The 16,822-nt window shown below is 43.1% G+C and overlaps 1 protein-coding gene across 1 annotated transcript in view; it reads left to right on the top strand.

The window, feature by feature from the left end:
- Positions 1-16,822, top strand: part of LOC128704023 (uncharacterized) — a 40,744-nt gene that overhangs the window by 12,262 nt on the left and 11,660 nt on the right. The window contains exons 2-3 of the mRNA XM_053798954.2: positions 8,356-8,598; positions 11,246-11,401. Of these exons, the coding sequence (XP_053654929.2) occupies positions 8,358-8,598; positions 11,246-11,401 (397 nt within the window). The 5' untranslated portion in view covers positions 8,356-8,357. The remainder of the gene's footprint in view (positions 1-8,355; positions 8,599-11,245; positions 11,402-16,822) is intronic.

Raw genomic sequence — 16,822 nt, 5'->3', positions numbered from 1 at the left:
GATCCATACATAGCTCTAAGATGAATTACGATAAAGCTCTTGGAACAGGGAGGGAGTAGACTTAGTAGCTAGGAGGTCTGTGATTCGACCCCTGCAACTATATATAGGTGAACACGCACAGGCGAGTACACGCACATACATAAATACACATACACAAACATACACGCACTTACCAACAAAAAGCAGACATAAGCGATAGAAAATAATTTGCATATAATCGGATGCTTTTATAAATACCTTCATATACTCTGCCTTAAAATATTCCATGAACAAACTGCACTGTTTAGAAAAAAAAATTCGTTTTTGGATTTTTGTCGATATATTTCTGTACAGAATGAATATTGTCGTATTTATTTACTTGCAATCACATGAATTTGAAATGTGGTTCAACAGGGTATTGATTTAAAGCATCAGGAAGTACATTACATTCTCGCGCATTATATGCGTATTTATTTAGTTTATTGGACTGCAAGGCTTTTGTCCTCGCATTTCTCAATATAAATAATTGCTATTAGTGTGTAGTAAATTTAATGAGAGGGTACAACTATTAACGTCTCATTGTATCTGCATCAATAGCGCTGTTTCGTATTTGTCCTTTGTAAACACACAGGACAAAGTAATTTCGTTCATTTATGTTTTCAATATATATATATATATATATATATATATATATATATATATATATATATATATATATATATATATATATATATATATATATATATATATATAGTGTGTGTGTGTAAAACAACCACTTTGAAAAAGTGAAATTCCAGGCGCTTTCGTGATTTCTCATATTATCAAGGAACTGTAAAAATAATAGAACAGCAGAAGACTTGTAAGGCTGAGTTATCACCGCACATACAACATTACACACGTCCCATTATCATGTGGGTGGGATGGTCTTGGACTTGTCAAACATAACTTGATAATCAGAGAAACCACGAAAGAACGCAAAACCGTGGAAGAATGAATGTAAATTTTGATCTCTAGCTGAGGACGTCTTCAGGAGAATGCAAAGCTTTGAGGAGAGCACACAAGTAGGAGCACTTATACTCGTGATGAGTAGAGGTGAAGTTTCTTGAAGTCATCGGGAAGTAGGCAATAGGATATGTTTCCTGAGTGCTTATTTAGGTATCACATTCGTTTGAAAAGTTCCTTTTGAAAGGTTAAACCTCGGTATAGTTACAGTTAATGTTGCTTCATTTGATTTCAGTTTGTTAGGGTCCTCTATTTTGTAAATGATGGCGGCGTCCCAGTGGATTGATGTGATGCGAATTCTTGATACACAGGACCAGTGCAGAGCTTTCTTGACCGTAGCCGACTAAGTGCTGGTGCTTAGCTTTCCTGGTTTCACGGTTTCTCAAAGTTTCTCCAATACACACCAGATCACAGTTGTTGCATAGAATTTGATACACTATTAGTCTCATTTGAAACTGTATTTTTGTGATATTTTTAGAAAAGTAACTGCCTAATTTTTCTACGTAAGAAAATGTTATTTCAGTGGCTTTTTTTTTTAATGCCTTGTGGAAGAGTGTGATTAATTTTTCCACCAAGATGTCTTCTGTTTTGTTTGTCGAATTGTCGGTTTTATACAAGATTTTTGTTGGCTTGGCTTAACCCTTTGTCAAGAAACCTGGTGCTTCATATTCTCAAAGCTTTTTGAAAAGGCTGAAAATTGTACTTTTCTTTGTTTGAAAAGTGCTGACTGAAGAAATGTATGTAATTTTCGGTGTACACACTGAGAAATTTAGTTAATACATTTCGAAGGAGACTGATTCAAGCTTAATGATTATAACAAGCAATAATGTCTTCTGAAATTATCACAACCATTATTACAATAAATTATCAGAATTAACAATTACTATATAAAGTAAGAAAGCAAAAAAATAACATGAATACTATTGAGAAACAACAGAATTACATTTACATTACTCATAAAACTAACACATTTCAAGGAAGACTAAAAGAAACTAAAAATTTCAGAAAGTAAATTTTTTATTAAAAAAAAAGCAACTAATGCGATGTATATACTATATATAATTAAATGAAAAAGTCTTGGATAATTTTCTTTAACCCCCAGAACAAATATTCTAAGTAAAAAAAAAAAAAAAAAAAAAAAAAAAAAAAAAAAAAAAAAAAAAAAATATATATACTATTATGCAAATCAAAGAACGCTATATATAACTGATTTGAAAATACCTACAGTATATAGCAAGCTATAGTAAATTATTTAACAAAATGTTGAATTGATTTTCACTATTACGCTTTAAAGTTCTGCATATGTAAAGACAAAAAAAAATTGAGGCCAGGACAGTTAAAGCATTTGTCCCAATTTTTTTAAAAAATCGCATGAATTCACAGATAGATTTTATTTAACTCTGAATGTAAACGAAATTCAAAATGATAACAGCGGGATAAACTGAGACCATTTCTAGACAAAACACCTTTCTGTTCACATATTCTGAGTTGGCACCTGTATAATGCATTTGTAAGTAAAAGTGCAGGAATTCTGTCTCTAAATCTAAATTATGAACCAGTTGTTAGTATAAATCTAAACGAAACTCGATGATATAGTTCAAATAGCAGTGTTGAAAGTTTATGGTAAAATTTGCATGTCCATGGAATGGAGGTTTAATAAAATCAAGATATATAAGTACTGTATGTATTGATTTCAAAAATTCAATTTTATTTCAGAGTAGATCTTTATTATTGACTGTATGACATAGTAAGGCTAACCATTTTTCTGAAAGAAATTAGTCATCTTCATTCAAAATCAACGTTATTTTAGAAAACATCAATCTCCGTTTAATTAGACTTTAATGACATTAAATTTAAGCAAATTAAATTTAAAATAATTACATCCAAACAAATGTATAACATTCTATCGATTTTACTAGCATACATCGAACGTCACACCGTGGAATATTTTGCCCCTGTGAAACTTGTACACTATAATCAGGACTAGTAAACAAGACTTGATGGCTTCACACTGTCGTTTTGTAGCTAGTGGAGCTTACTAGTCGGGTCTCTCCAGTTACAACCAGAGTACAACAGTTTTATCGTACAACATTCAAGGTTGACTGTAAACGAGAGTGTAAATGGAAGTATGTAACAAATTGTGAAGAAAATTAATATTGAAATTTATAGTATTGCATGTCTTATAAACACGTACGTCTTGTTACTTCTACTTACACTTAAGCACACTAAATATACATGTACACGTAAATGTACACATACCGATCTGAATTTTCTTCTATTTTTCTAAATAGTTCTTGTTCTTTTTATTACCTTTTATCTCCGTGGGGAAGTGGAAACGAATCTTTCCTCCGTAAGCCATGCGTGTCGTAAGAGGTGACAAAAATACCTGGAGCAAGGGGTTGGTAACCCCTTGTCCTGTATAATTTTCTAAAAATAAGAAGAAAATGTTTATAAAGCGTGGAAGTAGTGCAGATGATAGAGATGATTGCCAGTGTTATGAAAAGAATATGGATGTTGTAGCCCTAATCAAAACGAAGCTGAAGGTGGTAGATAAGTCTCAGTAAGGAGAAATAAATGGGAGTATCTGAATTAGAGCTAAGGAAGGGGTAGCAATAATGTCGAAGGATCACTTAAGAATGGAGAAGAGGGAATATAAATGTATAAATTTAAGGATTAGGTGGATTAAAATTAGGGTCGGATGCGAAAATTTGGTCATAATAAGTGTGTATACACCTAGAGAAGAGAGGAGTATAGAGGAGAGAGAGATTTTGGGACATGTTAAGCGAGGGTTTAGGAACGAGAGGAGAGTTGCTAGATGGAGAGTTAGAGGTATGGGAAAGATGAAGGGAATATTTTGAGGAATTGTTTAATGTTGTTGAAAGTAGGGAAGCTGTGGTTTCGTGCATTGGGCAGGCAGGTATAACATCTTGTAGGTGTGAGGAGGAACCAGTTCTGAGTGTGGGGGAGATGCGTGAAGCAGTTCCTAGAATGAGAATGGGTAAAGCAACTGGGATTGATGGAATAAGGACAGAAATGTTAAAATCAGGTCAGGATATAGTTTTGGAATGATTGGTGCTTTCATTTAATAAATGTGTGGAAAAGGGGAAGGTACCTAGGAATTGAGTAGAGCATGCATAATTCTTTTGTATAAAGGCAAAGAGAAGAAAAGTGTAAAAATTATAAGAGAATAAGCCTGTTAAGTGTACCGAGTAGTGTATGGTAGATTTATTAGTGAAAGAATGAAGAGTAAGACGGAGAGCAGGCAGGATCACAAAAGAACAAGGAGGTTTTAAAAAGGGAAGGGCGGGTGTAGATTAAGTGTTTATAGTAAAACATATAGGTGAACAGTATTTAGATAAAGGTTTTTGTTGCATTTATGGATTTGGAAAAAGCGTATGATAAGGCAGATAGGGAACCAATGAGGCCCCCTATCTGCCTTATCATACGCAGGCAGGTTGCTGAAAGAAGTTAGTTTTTACGAGGATATTAGGCTCAATTTAGAGCATGTAGGGAAGAGAGAGAGAGAGACTATTTCCCAGTAAAAGTAAGGCTTAGATATGGATGTGTGATGTCACCATGATTGTTCAGTATATTTATACATGGGGTGTTGGCAAGAAGTGTGGGATTAAAACTTGAAGAATCTAACACAAAATGTTTAATTGTCACGGATGCTTTTTGTTGCTGATACTGTGCTTTTGGGAGAGTGTGAAGAGAAGTTGCAGAAGTTGGTGACCTAGTTTGGAAGAGTATGCAAAAGAAGGAAATTAAAAGTGGAAATAGGATGGAGTAAGGTGATGAGGAAAAAAAACTTAGGTAATGAAAGACTGGATATCAGATTAAAAGGAGGGAGAATGGAGGAAGTTAATGTATTCAGATATTTGGGAGTGGACTTGTCAGCAGATGGGTTTATGAAAGATGAGGTGAATCATAGAATTGATGAGAGGAAAAATATGAGTGGTGCACTGAGGAGAATCTGGAGAAAAAGAACATTATCCATGGAAACAAAGAAGGGAATGCATGAGAGTATGTGAAGCATGGTTCTGGAGTTTTGAGACTCTGTGATCGCGGGTTCTAACCCCGCCCGTGGTATGGTTTGGTGAATGTTGCAACAAGGAGAAGGCTGGAGGTAGTGGAGACAACGTATCTGAGGGCAATGTTCATTCTGAGTATAATGCAGAGAATCAGTAGTTCGGAAATTAGGAGGAGGTGCAGGGTTACTAAAAGCATTATCCAAAGGGCTGAGGAGGAGATTGTTGAGGTGGTTCGGACAGAGAGGGTGGAACAGAACAGAATGCCTTGGAGAGAGTATAAATCTGTAGTTGAACGAAGGCGGGATAGGGGTCGGCCTAAGAAAGGTTGGAGGAAGGGGGTGAATGAGGTTTTGTGTGCAAGGAGCTTGGGCTTCCAGCAGGCATGCATGAGCGTATTAGGTAGAAGCGAATGGAGAGGAATGGTTTTTAGGATTTGACGTGCTGTTGGAGTGAAGGGATTCAGGGAAACATGCAGGCCGGACTTGCGATCTTGGAGATGGGTGGTACAGTGCCTGCGCTCTGAAGGATGGATTCTGATGTCGCAGTGTTGGAGTGAATGATGAAAGAGTTTCCTCTTTTTCAGGTCACCCTGCCTTGGTGGGAAACAGCCGATGTGTTAATAAAAGTGCGTGTGTTTATGCCACTTATGCATTTTCCATATCTGTGACATTTTCCAAAGTTAGTGGGAAGTAAAAATTGCCTTAAATGGTAAGTTTTTGAACAATTAAAATCGGTCTCTCAGCAGACAGACCACTGTATTACGGGAAAGCTTTAAACCCAGCTATGATCGCTCCCACAGCCAAGTTGTGATCGCTCCCACAGCCAAGTTGCGATCGTTCCCACAGCCAAGTTGCGATCGTTCCCACAGCCAAGTTGTGATGGTTCCCACAGCCAAGTTGTGATGGCTGCCACAGCCAAGTTGCGATCGTTCCCACAGCCAAGTTGTGATCGTTCCCACAGCCAAGTTGCGATCGTTCCCACAGCCAAGTTGTGATGGTTCCCACAGCCAAGTTGTGATGGCTGCCACAGCCAAGTTGTGATCGCTCCCACAGCCAAGTTGTGATGGCTGCCACAGCCAAGTTGTGATGGCTGCCACAGCCAAGTTGTGATGGCTGCCACAGCCAAGTTGTGATGGCTGCCACAGCCAAGTTGTGATGGCTGCCACAGCCAAGTTGTGATGGCTGCCACAGCCAAGTTGTGATTTCTGCCACAGCCAAGTTGTGATGGCTGCCACAGCCAAGTTGTGATGGCTGCCACAGCCAAGTTGTGATGGCTGCCACAGCCAAGTTGTGATGGCTGCCACAGCCAAGTTGTGATGGCTGCCACAGCCAAGTTGTGATGGCTGCCACAGCCAAGTTGTGATGGCTGCCACAGCCAAGTTGTGATGGCTGCCACAGCCAAGTTGTGATGGCTGCCACAGCCAAGTTGTGATGGCTGCCACAGCCAAGTTGTGATGGCTGCCACAGCCAAGTTGTGATGGCTGCCACAGCCAAGTTGTGATGGCTGCCACAGCCAAGTTGTGATGGCTGCCACAGCCAAGTTGTGATGGCTGCCACAGCCAAGTTGTGATGGCTGCCACAGCCAAGTTGTGATGGCTGCCACAGCCAAGTTGTGATGGCTGCCACAGCCAAGTTGTGATGGCTGCCACAGCCAAGTTGTGATGGCTGCCACAGCCAAGTTGTGATGGCTGCCACAGCCAAGTTGTGATGGCTGCCACAGCCAAGTTGTGATGGCTGCCACAGCCAAGTAGTGATGGCTGCCACAGCCAAGTAGTGATGGCTGCCACAGCCAAGTTGTGATGGCTGCCACAGCCAAGTTGGGATGGCTGCCACAGCCAAGTTGGGATGGCTGCCACAGCCAAGTTGGGATGGCTGCCACAGCCAAGTTGGGATGGCTGCCACAGCCAAGTTGGGATGGCTGCCACAGCCAAGTTGGGATGGCTGCCACAGCCAAGTTGGGATGGCTGCCACAGCCAAGTTGGGATGGCTGCCACCGCCAAGTTGGGATGGCTGCCACCGCCAAGTTGGGATGGCTGCCACCGCCAAGTTGGGATGGCTGCCACAGCCAAGTTGGGATGGCTGCCACCGCCAAGTTGGGATGGCTGCCACCGCCAAGTTGGGATGGCTGCCACCGCCAAGTTGGGATGGCTGCCACCGCCAAGTTGGGATGGCTGCCACCGCCAAGTTGGGATGGCTGCCACCGCCAAGTTGGGGTGGCTGCCACCGCCAAGTTGGGGTGGCTGCCACCGCCAAGTTGGGGTGGCTGCCACCGCCAAGTTGGGGTGGCTGCCACCGCCAAGTTGGGGTGGCTGCCACCGCCAAGTTGGGGTGGCTGCCACCGCCAAGTTGGGGTGGCTGCCACCGCCAAGTTGGGGTGGCTGCCACAGCCAAGTTGGGGTGGCTGCCACAGCCAAGTTGGGGTGGCTGCCGCAGCCAAGTTGGGGTGGCTGCCGCAGCCAAGTTGGGGTGGCTGCCGCAGCCAAGTTGGGGTGGCTGCCGCAGCCAAGTTGGGATGGCTGCCGCAGCCAAGTTGGGTTGGCTGCCGCAGCCAAGTTGGGATGGCTGCCGCAGCCAAGTTGGGATGGCTGCCGCAGCCAAGTTGGGATGGCTGCCGCAGCCAAGTTGGGATGGCTGCCGCAGCCAAGTTGGGATGGCTGCCGCAGCCAAGTTGGGATGGCTGCCGCAGCCAAGTTGGGATGACTGCCGCAGCCAAGTTGGGATGGCTGCCGCAGCCAAGTTGGGATGGCTGCCGCAGCCAAGTTGGGATGGCTGCCGCAGCCAAGTTGGGATGGCTGCCGCAGCCAAGTTGGGATGGCTGCCGCAGCCAAGTTGGGATGGCTGCCGCAGCCAAGTTGGGATGGCTGCCGCAGCCAAGTTGGGATGGCTGCCGCAGCCAAGTTGGGATGGCTGCCGCAGCCAAGTTGGGATGGCTGCCGCAGCCAAGTTGGGATGGCTGCCGCAGCCAAGTTGGGATGGCTGCCGCAGCCAAGTTGGGATGGCTGCCGCAGCCAAGTTGGGATGGCTGCCGCAGCCAAGTTGGGATGGCTGCCGCAGCCAAGTTGGGATGGCTGCCGCAGCCAAGTTGGGATGGCTGCCGCAGCCAAGTTGGGATGGCTGCCGCAGCCAAGTTGGGATGGCTGCCGCAGCCAAGTTGGGATGGCTGCCACAGCCAAGTTGGGATGGCTGCCACAGCGGAATTAGAAAAATTCCTTGAATCAAACCTTATTTAGCTTACGTTTCTCAGGTGCTCAAAGATCTATACGGGTTTCGCGCTTCCTTATTAATGTGATATTAATCTTAGCATTTCTCTAGAAAATTAGGATAATTTTCTCACTTATCTTCAGAAATGACTCTGGCAGGAACATATCTGATAGCAGGGAGAAACCCTATGGCAGGGATAAATGCGAAAGGAGGAAGAAACTCGCTGATATTGTTGATGGCGGTAGTGTTGATGGCGTCATTAGTGACGGGAGGAGTACCGTCAGTTGTCTACGTCCCGAACAACGTCTTGGGAAACATCTTCATAGCAGCAGGAACATCACTGAACACCCTGGATACATACTTGACCCTCAACGTGACAACCAAGTGTAAGTTACCCATACATTCACACCCAATAAAACAAAGTATTTTTACCTATTCCTTTTCTAGTCTTTTCCTATGTTCCTGAAACTAATATCGTCCTTCTTAAAACAAAAGTAAATTATTAATATTTATGATATGAGAAACCTGTTTATAATTCATATGTCGATGCTTGTGCTCTATGTGCAGCATTTTTTTTACTAATACTCTTAGGTAGAGAACAAAGAGGAACAATACCATGGCGGGAACAACACTTAAAATAACCCGGGCACAGGAGAAAGGAACTTGACAAAGTTTCGGTCCGACTTGGACCATTGATTAGTCAATGGTCCAAATACTCTTAGGTTTGCCACCTATAAACAAACCCACCCCTTCCTTACTGACCAAGACCCACCTGTGTCTTCCACCCAGACACCAACTCACCCTGTACCTACTGCACAGAGACAAGATCACTCTATCCGACAGGCCCGCTGTCGTCAAGTTGGTGAGTAAGACATATGTCTAGCACTTAGACATCTTTATTGACGAAACGTTTCGCCTACGCTCCAGGCTTCAGCAGTTGAACACAGACAGGATTACAAAGCATAAAACAGTAGAAGAAATGGAGAGGTAATTTAGAGTTGATCAATCCCTTATTCTTGATCGAAGATTATCTGACAAAGCTGAGTAGCTGCTAATCTCAAAATTACCTCTTTATTTCTACTGTCTCCGTTATTGTAATCGCCTACCTATTACGCAGGCGAAAATTTTCGTTAAAAAAAAATAATGCTCCACATGTCTTGCACATGAACACACTCAACCCTTACACAGTCCGCTCGACACCAACAGCTTCGACACCAACAGCTTCGACACAAGCCCAGCTAATCACTAGACTAACCCAGTTTAGTAACAGGTGTTGACGTATATCGACTGAAAATTTTAAGCCAATATGTTTTCAAAACGTAGTTAAAGCTAAGTGATGATGGAATAGTTAACTCAAGGTTTCACTTAATGGACCACTACGGTAGAATCTAGGGCTTTGACTTTCTAGAGGTCCACTGTTATTAACAACGTGGCTAATTTTCTGAGCTATGGGAAGCAGCTTATCAATTAATCGATGTATATGAAGCTATAGTGAAACAGTCTTAGTATTTAAGTTTCCCTTCTTATTATTTCTGTTCAAGTAAGGCATTAAACCAACTACATCTCACCGCATTGAGGGCAAGACGCACTTTACGTTAGTGTGACTCACTTGGTTGTCTCCTATTATTAACAACTGCATCAGTATAAAAATGGTATTAAATACTGACAAATAGATATGTACAGAAGTGTGCATATTAATTGGGAGTGATGAAATAAGATATTTGGAAAATTAATGTTTATTTGAAGAATACACGGCAATGATACGACAGATATATCAAATATCAGGAATGTTTCCAGGCCACTTTAGAACGCTTAGGCCACTCTCTTCGAAGAATGTCGGCATTTTTCTGCAAATGTGGCATGGAAGATCATCTTGCTGGAAAATGCCTTCTCCAGCAGGAAAGTGTCTATACACAGTGGAAAGCACATGAGTTGCCAGGATTGCCTTGTATTTATTGCTCAGCGTTCCCTTAACAATAAAAAGCCGTCCAGGGCCTTTAGCTGTAAAACTACCCTATAGCTTCTTAGGTGAGTGTTATGGCGGTTGCTGAATGTGTCCATTCCCATTCCACTGATCTGTACCCATGTACTTCACAGCTCAAAATATACCTTTCCTCCATTTATCTCTCGTCCATCTCTTTTAATCGAGTATCCACCGCAGTCGTTTTTTCTTCATAGTAGCAGTAAATAATTGTTTTTATCGGTTTTATGGCAGTTCTACCAACTGCAAGGAGACTTCGTCAAGAATTGAAGAATCAACATTTATGCCAGCTGAAGCCAAATCTGTATCTGTAAATGTTTGCTGGTTGTCTTAGGATCCTTCACACTATTAATCATGATAAGCTTGTCATCGTGAGGTGTCTTGCGTTTTCTTCAACAATCACCAGTGCCGTCAGCTCTCTCCACAATCCGATCAATAGTTGACTTTGTTAGGCTCATATTTTAGGCGATCTGTCTGATACTCAAATCGGCAGGTTTTTTAAGAGCTACAATACTTGCACGAGTCCTAGGTGTAACATCGATCATGAATTTCAGCAGACATTATGAACTGAAGAGGAGAATCTTTCGAAACTAAATTCACTCATAGAGCACCCTTACAGAGCAACATCTATTGTAGAACTGAAGGCAGTCGCAGAGTAACAGAACAGCTGGATGGTTGCCAGAAGTCAGTAGCAAACTCTTATGAAAAGAGAAGAACTCAAACTACATTAAGCTGGAGACTAAGACATATGAGAAAATAGCAAAATATACTCCTGTCGCAGTTAATATGCACACTACTGTAAGATACATGTGCTACTATTAGGTATCTTTATTCCCAAACGATTTGCCTACACAAAAGGCATCATCAGTCTGGTACAGAGGCAGATATGTGACACTATAGAAGTAAAGATGTAATCAGCCCCTTATCTTTACCTCTATACTTCTGCTGTCTGCAGTTTTTGCCACCTCTGCATCCAACTGATGAATGCTACTGTATAGTCGAAACGTTACACGTATCTTCTCTAAAAATAAGTGTACGTACAACCTGAACAGGCCAGTGTCGTGGAGTTTGCTGGTCAGACCCCCACTGCTCAGCGGCTGCTGCCACAGAGGTTAGCACTGGCAACGTAGTGTGTCAATTGGCAAACAAGGGTCCCATTAATTCAAGCCTCATTGCAGACAAGTTGTCTACATATTACTTCTGGAATGGTTAGTATTGCTAGCAGCTACATTTGTAAGTAATTCAAATATTCATACATAATGATAGCAGGTTTAAACTTTCTTCATGCTAATGTATGTATGCGTATGTTATATATGCCGTGCCGAATAGGTAAAACTTGCGATTTCGGCTTAAATAGCAAATCTGTTCTTGCCGAACAAGGCAAGCGAAAATTTGTGTGTGCAATAATTTCGCAAAAATCATTCCGAACGTAACGAAAAAAATATATTTCATTGTGCTTGTTCATTTTTAAATTATTGTAAACTTGTGTAAAATATATTTAGTTGGATTAGACTTAATTAAATTGCGCTTGTTATAATAAGTTTAGGCAAGTTTCCTAAGGTTCTTTTGGTACAAAATGATTAACTTTTGCATTAACATAAATGAAAAAAAATCTGTAACGTATAAGAGAAAGTTTTAGAAAGCATTTAATTTTAAATGAGTTCTTGCTAACTGGCCAATTTTACCTATTTGGCACGACATGTACATGTCTCGGCTAACAAGCCGAACTGGTCAATCAGGCCGAACTGCCCAACAAATAGAACTTAATTCAAATTTTCTTTCGTGGATTATTAGTAAGGATTTACCAAAGTATCGGTATAGCCCGTTATCAGTTATTTCTACGGTATCGGTTAAACAGAAAATATTAACATTGCATGTTTACTTAAAAACATCAGCACTCATTATGATAGCGAGTTAGAGACTTTGAGACAGTGAGACTTTGAGACAGTGAGACTTTGAGACAGTGAGACTTTGAGACAGTGAGACACGCGCGCACACAGAACCTAGAGAGGAATGAGCTTATTCACAACCAGCTTGGTTTCAGAGAAGGGTCGCAAACCTACTGGAATTTTTTGACAAAGTGACGCCAATAAGACAAGGAAGAGAGGGGTGGGTAGATTGAATTTTCTTGGACTGTAAAAAGGCTTTTGACAGTTCCACACAAAAGATTAGTGCAAAAGCTGGAGGATCAGACAGGTATAACAGGGAAGGCACTGCAGTGGATCAGAGAATACCTGATAGGAAGGTAACGAGGAGGCATGGTACGTGCCGAGGTGTTAGTGGGTGCCTGTGAATAGCAGGGGTCAGTCCTAGAAGAGGTGCTGTTTCTAGTATATGTGAATAACATGACGGAAAGGATAGACACAGAAGTGTCCCTCTTTGCAGACGAAGTGCAGCTAATTAGAATTCAATCGGATCTTGGGGTTAGTATAATACCGATCACATCCGAGGCAAACATCATACAGACAACTGCTGCTGCATATGGGTGACTGTCAAAGCTAAGAATAGCGTTCCCGACACCTCAGTAAAGAATCGTTCAAGACAGTTTGGCACCACTACCTGGTCACGCACTTCAAGAAATTAAAGTGCAAAGGTTTGCAACATGACTATAGCCCTTGTGGCTTAGCGCTTCTTTTTGATTATAATAATAATAATAATGCAACATGACTAGTCCCCGAGCTCAGGGGCATGTCTTACGAGGAGAAGTTAAAGGAAACCGACCTGACAACACTGGAGGACACGAGCGATAGAGGGACATAACGATATATAAATTACTGAGGGGAATTGACAAAGTGGAGAGGGACGTGGAGTTTCAGAGATGGGACGCAGCAACAAGGAATCACAATTGGAAGTTGAAGACTCAGATGAGTCAGAGGGATGTTAGGAAGTATTTCTTCAGTCACAGAGTCGTCAGGAAGTGGAATAGTCTAGATGATGTAGTGGTGGCAGGATCCATACATATCTTTAAGAAGAGGCATGATAAAGCTCATGGAGTAGGGAGAGAGTGGACCTAGTGGCGATCAGTAAAGAGGCGGGGCCAGGAGCTATGAATCGACCCCTCCAACCACAATTAGGCGAGTACGTACACACACACACACACACACACACACACACACACACACACACACACACACACACACACACACACACACACACACACACAGACACACACACACACACACACACACGCGCGCGCGCGCGCACACACACCACACACACCACACACACCACACACACCACACACCACACACACCACACACACACACACACACACACACACACACACACACACACACACACACACACACACACACACACACACACACAAGCCACAGTTGACGGTAGTAGCTTTAGCACTCAGTACTAGGTCCTCTTTAAAGATGGATATTACAAACACTCAGGGTTAGCCTTAAAATCTAAACGAAGTGGAGGAACAAGTCAATACATGTTCCTTCCAACTCGAGCGTCAGTAAGCAAAAAAGAATAGGAACTGGGGCCATGCCAGCACGGCCCCACTTGCCAGACAGAATCAGGAGAAAGATGAAGGAAACCAAAATTCCATACTCTATATTACGGTATTATTGGTGCTGTAAATGAAATCACTTAGATTTTCCAAATTTGTTAAGCTGGTAAACATAATATTTAATGAATTAATGGGAAAATGTAAATTAATTTATTTAAAGTACCTGTAAGTGGTATTTGGGTCCATGAATTGGTGCATCACAGTCGGTACCAATTAAAACAATTAGTCTGAGATCCGTTATGTACCTCTGGTTAACCTATTATGGTTGCAGGTTAGATATGCATGCATACGTAAATTTAGTTTAAATACTAACGAGTTCTTGACAATAGGAAACTGATCACCCTACTCAGTAATTCTAACTACGTAGGCAAAGACTAGGCCCCTTAAGGTGCTCTCTTGTTTGTTTGTGTGTGTGTGTGTGTGTGCGCGCGCGCGTGTGTGTGTGTGTGTGTGTGTGTACACTCACCTAGTTGTACTCACTTATTTGAGGTTGCAGGGGTCGAGTCCAAGCTCCTGGCCCCGCCTCTTCACTGGTCGCTACTAGGTCACTCCCTGAACCATGAGCTTTATCATACCTCTGCTTAAAGCTATGTATGGATCCGGCCTCCACTACATCGCTTCCCAAACTATTCCACTTCCTGATTACTCTGTGGCTGAAGAAATACTTCCTAACATCCCTGCGATTCATCTGTGTCTTCAACTTCCAACTGTGTCCCCTTGTTGCTGTGTCCCATCTCTGGAACATCCTGTCTTTGTCCACCTTGTCAATTCCTCTCAGTATTTTGTATGTCGTTATCATGTCCCCCCTACCTCTCCTGTCCCCCAGTGTCGTCAGGTTGATTTCCCTTAACCTCTCCTCGTAGGACATACCTCTTAGCTCTGGGACTAGTCTTGTTGCAAACCTTTGCACTTTCTCTAGTTTCTTTACGTGCTTGGCTAGGTGTGGGTTCCAGACTGGTGTCACATACTCCAATATGGGCCTAACGTACACGGTGTACAGGGTCCTGAACGATTCCTTATTAAGATGTCGGAATACTGTTCTGAGGTTTGCTAGGCGCCCATATGCTGCAGCAGTTATATGGTTGATGTGCGCTTCAGGAGATGTGTCTGGTGTTATACTCACCCCAAGATCTTTTTCCTTGAGTGAGGTTTGTAGTCTCTGGCCCCCTAGACTGTACTCCGTCTACGGTCTTCTTTGCCCTTCCCCAATCTTCATGAGTTTGCACTTGGTGGGGTTGAACTCCAGGAGCCAATGCTGGACCAGGTCTGCAGCCTGTCTAGATCCCTTCGTAGTCCTGCCTGGTCTTCGATCGAATGAATTCTTCTCATCAACTTCGTCATCTGCAAACAGGGACACTTCGGAGTCTATTCCTTCCGTCATGTCGTTCACAAATACCAGAAACAGCACTGGTCCTAGGACTGACCCCTGTGGGACCCAACTCGTCACAGGTGCCCACTCTGACACCTCGCCACGTACCATGACTCGCTGCTGTCATCGTGACAAGTATTCCCTGATTCATTGTAGTGCCTTCCCTGTTATCCCTGCTTGGTCCTCCAGTTTTTGCACTAATCTCTTGTGTGGAACTGTGTCAAACGCCTTCTTGCAGTCCAAGAAAATGCAATCCACCCACCCCTCTCTCTCTTGTCTTACTGCTGTCACCATGTCATAGAACTCCAGTAGGTTTGTGACACAGGATTTCCCGTCCCTGAAACCATGTTGGCTGCTGTTGATGAGATCATTCCTTTTTAGGTGTTCCACCACTCTTCTGATAATCTTCTCCATGACTTTGCATACTATACATGTCAGTGACACTGGTCTGTAGTTTAGTGCTTCATGTGTCTCCTTTTTTAAAGATTGGGACTACATTTGCTGTCTTCCATGCCTCAGGCAATCTCCCTGTTTCAATAGATGTATTGAATATTGTTGTTAGGGGTACACATAGCGCCTCTGCTCCCTCTCTCAGGACCCATGGAGAGATGTTATCCGGCCCCATTGCCTTTGAGGTATCTAGCTCACTCAGAAGCCTCTTCACTTCTTCCTCGGTTGTGTGCACTGTGTCCAGCACTTGGTGGTGTGCCCCACCTCTCCGTCTTTCTGGAGCCCCTTCTTTCTCCTCTGTGAACACTTCTTTGAATCTCTTGTTGAGTTCCTCACATACTTCACGGTCATTTCTTGTTGTCTCTCCTCCTTCCTTCCTTAGCCTGATTACCTGGTTCTTGACTGTTGTTTTCCTCCTGATGTGGCTGCATAACAGTTTCGGGTCAGATTTGGCTTTCGCTGCTATGTCGTTTTCATATTGTCGTTTGGCCTCCCTTCTTATCTCTGCATATTTATTTCTGGCTCTACAACTGCTCTCCTTATTCTCCTGAGTCCTTTCTTTGCCTTCTGTATTTCGTCCATTCCCTAGCACACTTGGTTTTTGCCTCCCTGCGCCTTTGGGTGAACCATGGGCTCATCCTGGCTTTTTCATTATTCCTGTTACCCTTAGGTACAAACCTCTCCTCAGCCTCCTCGCACATTGTTGCTACATATTCTACCATCTCATTAACTGGCTTCCCTGCCAGTTCTCTGTCCCACTGAACCCCGTTCAGGAAGTTCCTCATTCCCGTGTAGTCCCCTTACTTGTAGTTTGGCTTCATTCGTCCTGGCATTCCCACTCCCCCCTCTACTTGTAGCTCTACTGTGTATTCGAAGCTTAATAAAACCACATGATCGCTGGCCCCAAGGGGTCTTTCATATGTGATGTCCTCAATATCTGCACTACTCAAGGTGAATACTAAGTCCAGTCTTGCTGGTTCATCCTCTCCTCTCTCTCTTGCAGTGTCCCTTACATGTTGGTACGTGAAGTTTTCCAGTACCACCTCCCTCATCTCAGCCCTCCATGTATCTTGCCCCCCTTATGGCTCCAAGTTCTCCCAATCGATCTCCTTGTGGTTAAAGTCACCCATGATGAGGAGCTTTGCCCTGCATGCATGAGCTCTTCTGGCCACTGCAGCCAGTGTGTCAACCATCGCTCTATTGCTCTCGTCATACTCTTGCCTTGGTCTCCTGCTGTTCTGTGGTGGGTTATACATCACTGCAATTACCACCTTGGGACCTCCAGAC

This window comes from Cherax quadricarinatus, chromosome 37, assembly GCF_038502225.1.
Source record: "Cherax quadricarinatus isolate ZL_2023a chromosome 37, ASM3850222v1, whole genome shotgun sequence".
NCBI lineage: Eukaryota > Metazoa > Arthropoda > Malacostraca > Decapoda > Parastacidae > Cherax > Cherax quadricarinatus.
The sequence above is the reverse complement of the archived record's forward strand: the minus strand, read 5'-3'. Positions and strand labels throughout refer to the sequence as shown.